At 33.2% G+C, this 4,959-nt stretch overlaps 1 protein-coding gene across 1 annotated transcript; it reads left to right on the forward strand.

The window, feature by feature from the left end:
* Positions 1-682: 682 nt before the first annotated feature.
* On the forward strand, positions 683-1,660 carry LOC145802229 (uncharacterized). The gene is made up of 3 exons (XM_082894911.1): positions 683-1,088; positions 1,203-1,472; positions 1,611-1,660. The coding sequence occupies exons 1-3, from the start codon at positions 683-685 to the stop codon at positions 1,658-1,660; spliced, it is 726 nt and encodes a 241-aa protein (XP_082751037.1).
* Positions 1,661-4,959: the final 3,299 nt, after the last annotated feature.

A 4,959-nucleotide genomic window follows, 5' to 3' on the forward strand; every position in this document is an offset into this window, starting at 1 on the left:
ATTATTATTTTGTATTTAATTTTGTACAAGCCTAGGGCTTTATCTGTATTGAGCTTAAAACTCACTTTTGATGTACCCAAGCATTGACTTGGAAAGATGTAAGCCTTTGGGGCATATGATTATCTGTTTAACTTTCATTTCTTTTCTCAACCTTGTAACACATGTTGTAGATTCAGGATGTACAGTTTATGAATGTATATCGCATGTGTCACCTTTTGTATATCAAACTCTGATTAATGAAAGTTTATCTATTCATTTATGTTGCTATTTGTTGGTTATTACGAGATAGTTATATTGTGTTTATTTTGGGACGTTACAACCTGTCCTTATAGACAAGCTAATTCAGCACCTGGACCTCTCACCAAACAAAATTCAAAATTGAAATTTTTGCCTGAGTGTCCTTAAAATAATACCAAACAGCAAGAGTCCTTTGAAAAAAGGTGGGGGCTATTAGCACCACCCGTCAAAAATACATGTTGTGAATTACTACCTCGGAATGAAAAATGAAAATTTAAAAATAATATATTTTTATATTAAAATTTAAATTTTTTTCATAAAGTAAAAATAATTAACTCCGCCAGGGTTGTTTAATAACTCCGATGATCCTAAGTTCGGGTAAATGGGGAGAGTCGTGTGTTAAGTAGCCGAAAGCCAACACGTAAAAAAGCCGCTCAGATCCCTTATGACAATAAATCCTACTTTGAATCGATTAAATACTAGGTCATTTCCCTCAAGTGACGCGTTGCGCTTGCCTCCGGGTGTTTCGAAAAGTGAGCAAGGAGTGTCGTATCGACGCCTGGGTGCAGTGAAAAATGGGCAAGGGTTTCCACGTTTTTTTCGACGAGCTCAGGTAAAGAAGCTAGTTCAAAACTATACGTTTAGGGTAGCCACATGGAATATAGGAACTTTAACTGGTAAGACTATGGAATTGGTAGATGTTATGATTAGGAGGAGAGTTAGAATAGCATGCGTTCAAGAAACTAAGTGGACGGATGAGAAAGCTACGGAAATTGAGGATACAGGGTTTAAACTATATGATAGTGGCAGGATTAGACATAAGAATAGGGTAGGAATAATAGTTGTCAAGGGTCTTGTGAAAAATGTAGTGGTGGTCATTAGGAAAGGGGATAGGATTATGTTAGTTAAACTAGTTATTGGAGGGAATATAGTGAACGTTATTAGTGCTTATGCTCCCCAAGTAGGATTAGATGATCAGACTAAGAGGTATTTTTGGAAGCAACTGGATGAGATTTTACAGGAGATACCCATAGAAGAGAACCTAGTTATATGTGGAGATTTCAACGGCCATGTAGGAGTAGATAAACTAGGCTATGAGAGGATGCATGGTGGATATGATTTTAGTGATAGAAATAAGGCTGGAGAGAGTATTTTAGACTTTGTCTTGGCTTCTGACCTAGTGGTGGCCAATACTATGTATAAGAAAAGGGAGGAGCACTTGATAACCTTTAAGAGTGGGTCAGTCAAGAGCCAAATAGATTACTTTTTAGTGAGGAAAGTGGACCGTCTAAAATGCAGTGACTGTAAGGTGATTCCTGGAGAGAGCCTAACTTCTCAACATAGGATTTTGGTACTAGATTTATGCTTTAAAGGGAAATACCAAGCTAGAAAGGATAGTGGGCGTTGTAAGACGAGATGGTGAGACCTAAAAGTGGATAAACTAGAAATATTTAAGAACAGAATGGATAAGGAAGGTACTTGGGACTTGAAAGATGATGCTAACGCTATGTGCAACTCGATGGCCAATTGTATAAGGAGAATCATAAGGGAAGTTCTTGGAGAGTCGAAAGGAAAGAGACCCAACTCTAAGGAAACTTGGTGGTGGAGGGAAGAGGTTCAAGCGGTGGTTAAGGCGAAAAAAGAGTGCTTTAAAAAGTGGCAGAAAGATAGAACTGAGGAAAACCTTAAGAGCTATAGATTGGCTAATAAGGAGGTCAAGAAAGTAGTGAGAGAGGGTAAGTTGAAAGTTTATGATGACCTATACACTAGACTAGATAGTAAGGAGGGAGCGTAGAGGGTTGACAAACTTGCTAAGATTAGGGAGAGGGAAAAAAGAGATTTTAATCAAGTTAAGTGCATCAAGAGTGAGGATTCTAAAATATTGGTGAAGGATGAAGAGATTAAGGAAAGGTGGAAGAACTACTTTGAGAAACTGTTAAATGAAAAACATGGACGTACGTTAATAGGGGAGGAAATAGCTAGTAATAAGGAAAACCAAGACTATAGGTTCTTTCGCAGGATTAGAAACTCTGAAGTGGAGATTACACTTAAAAATATGAAATCGAATAAGGCTTTACGACCCGATAATATCCCTATTGAAGCTTGGAAGTGTTTGGGTAAGAAAGGGATTGTTTGGTTGATTAGGTTGTTTAGTAAGATTTTGTTAACTAGGAACATGCCAGATGAATAGAGGAAGAGTATTTTAATGTCAATCTATAAGAATAAAGGAAATGTCAAGAACTGCAACAACTATAGAGGAATCAAACTAATGTGTCATCTAATGAAAGTGTGGAAGGCAGTGATGGAATGTCGATTGCAAGATATTACAAAGGTATCAGAGAATCAATTGGGGTTTATGCTTGGTAGGTCAACAGTAGAAGCGATCTATCTTTTGAGGAGAGTAATAGAAAAGTATAGAGAAAAGAAAAGAAACATTCATATGGTGGTTATCGATCTTGAGAAAGCATATGATAGAGTGCCTCGGGATATAATTTGATGGGTGTTAGAGAAGAAATGGGTGACAAAATGTTACATTGATGTGATTATGGATATGTATGAAGGGGTAGTGACCACTGTTAGATCATCTACTGGAGTGACAAATAAATTTCCAAGTACTATAGGGTTACACCAAGGATCTACCTTAAGTCCTTATATTTTTGCTTTAGTTATGGATGAGTTAACAAGAAATATTCAAGATGATGTGCCATAGTGTATACTTTTTGCAGATGATATCATGTTAATAGATGAGACCAGAGAATGAGTTAACACAAAGTTGGAAATTTGGAGAGAAGCACTTGAATTTAAAGGATTTCAGATAAGTAGAACTAAGAGAGAATACATGAAGTGTAAATTTAGTAACAGTAACAATGAAAGCAGAGGAGAAGTGAAAACTAAGAACCAAGAACTATCTAAGAGTGAATATTTTCGTTATTTAGGGTAAATTATCACACCGATAGGGGAGATTGATATGGGTGTAATTTATAGAATTAAGGCATGGTGGCTTAAGTGGAGAAGTACGTCTAGGGTACTATGCGATAGACATGTACCCACTAGACTAAAATGAAAGTTCTATAGAATGGCTATTAAACCAACGATGTTGTATGGGAATGAGTGTTGGATAACCAATAAACAACATGTAGATAAGATAAGTGTGCTGAGATAAGGATGCTAAGATGGATGTATGGCAAGACTAGAAAAGACAAAATTAGGAATGAGTATATTCGGGAATGGGTAGAAGTAGCACTGATAGAAGATAAGTTGACAGAGAATAGATTGAGATGGTTTGGTCATATTCAACGGAGACCAACAAAGGCAGTAGTGAAGAGATGCGATACAGTGACGGTAGATGGAAGTGTTAGGGGACGGGGTAGACCTAGATTGACGTTGGCTAGCGTAGTAAATAGAAATATGAATCTACTTAATTTGACTAGAGATATGGCCTTTGATAGAGCCGTGTGGAGAAGAAGAATTCATATAACCGACCCCATTTGGTGAGACTTAAAGGTTGGTTTGGTTTGGTTTGGTTTGGTTTGGTAAAGTAATAATAATTAAAAAGATTTTTTAATTAGTGAAAAAAAATTTAAAAATTCGATGTGAGAAAATTCTCGTTTTCTATGCCGAACAAATAATTTGAAATGAAATGAATATTATACAGATTGCACCAAAAATTATAAGCAGAATTATAGGCATTGGTTATTAATTTAGGAATTGTGAACTTTTCCATTGCATATTTATAATGGAGATATTCTATTATATTAATTTAATGGTGAGTGTTAATGATCTTTTTTAATTAAAAATAATTATAAATTTATATTTTTATTTTATAATTATTAAATTTGTAATAAAAATTTTCCATTACATACATCAAATAGATAGGATTAAAATACATTTAGTACGTTGATGTGATGTAAACAAAAATTATATCAAATAAAAAAATTTCAGAAGACATTGATAGGGCTTTAAAAAAATTAAAAAAATGTATGAAAATTGCCAGTGGATTGCAACAAAAAATTCATTCATATGGCCCAGTCAAAGGTAGGCGTATTGGGGCCTTAAACAAATCAACAATGATTGAAACTTTTTTTTTTCTTTTACTTTTTTATCTCATTTATTAATGGGGTAAGTCTCGTATATACCTGAATAGATCTCACACATATATCAATTGTTGGGATTCAAAGGAATTGTGAGAGTCCAAAAAAAGGGATCTATGCATTTTTCTAAACCAATTTATTGGAATAGTTTAAATTCTCTTTTGCCCATCTAAAAAAAATTTAAAATTCTTTTTTAGACAAATTAAAAAAATAAATTAATTAATATTTAAACTTTATAACAAAATAAATTTCAAGTGTTTTTTAATTTTTATTTATTTTTAATCTAAATCATAGTAAAACTATCAGAATAACATATTTTCGTTATTAAACTTAATAAAAATATGTAATATAGATCTTTTTTATACACCTACGTTGAATTTAATGAGTGAAATATATTTTTTTCAACGATTTTACTTAATAAAAATAAATATATATATATATATATATATTTGTAATTTCCTAATTCTCTTTCTCTACATGATATGGTTTAAAAATTTATGAAAATAATAAAAATTTATACTGACACCCAATAAAGAGTCGGTGAATTGAGGACTTAAATTAGATTACATTATTGATCTTTATAATTACATTTATTTATGAGTATTGCTATTTGGGAAAAAAAAAAAATAGA

The sequence above is a fragment of the Camellia sinensis genome, chromosome 11 (genome assembly GCF_055761805.1).
Source record: "Camellia sinensis isolate YWXY chromosome 11, ASM5576180v1, whole genome shotgun sequence".
NCBI lineage: Eukaryota > Viridiplantae > Streptophyta > Magnoliopsida > Ericales > Theaceae > Camellia > Camellia sinensis.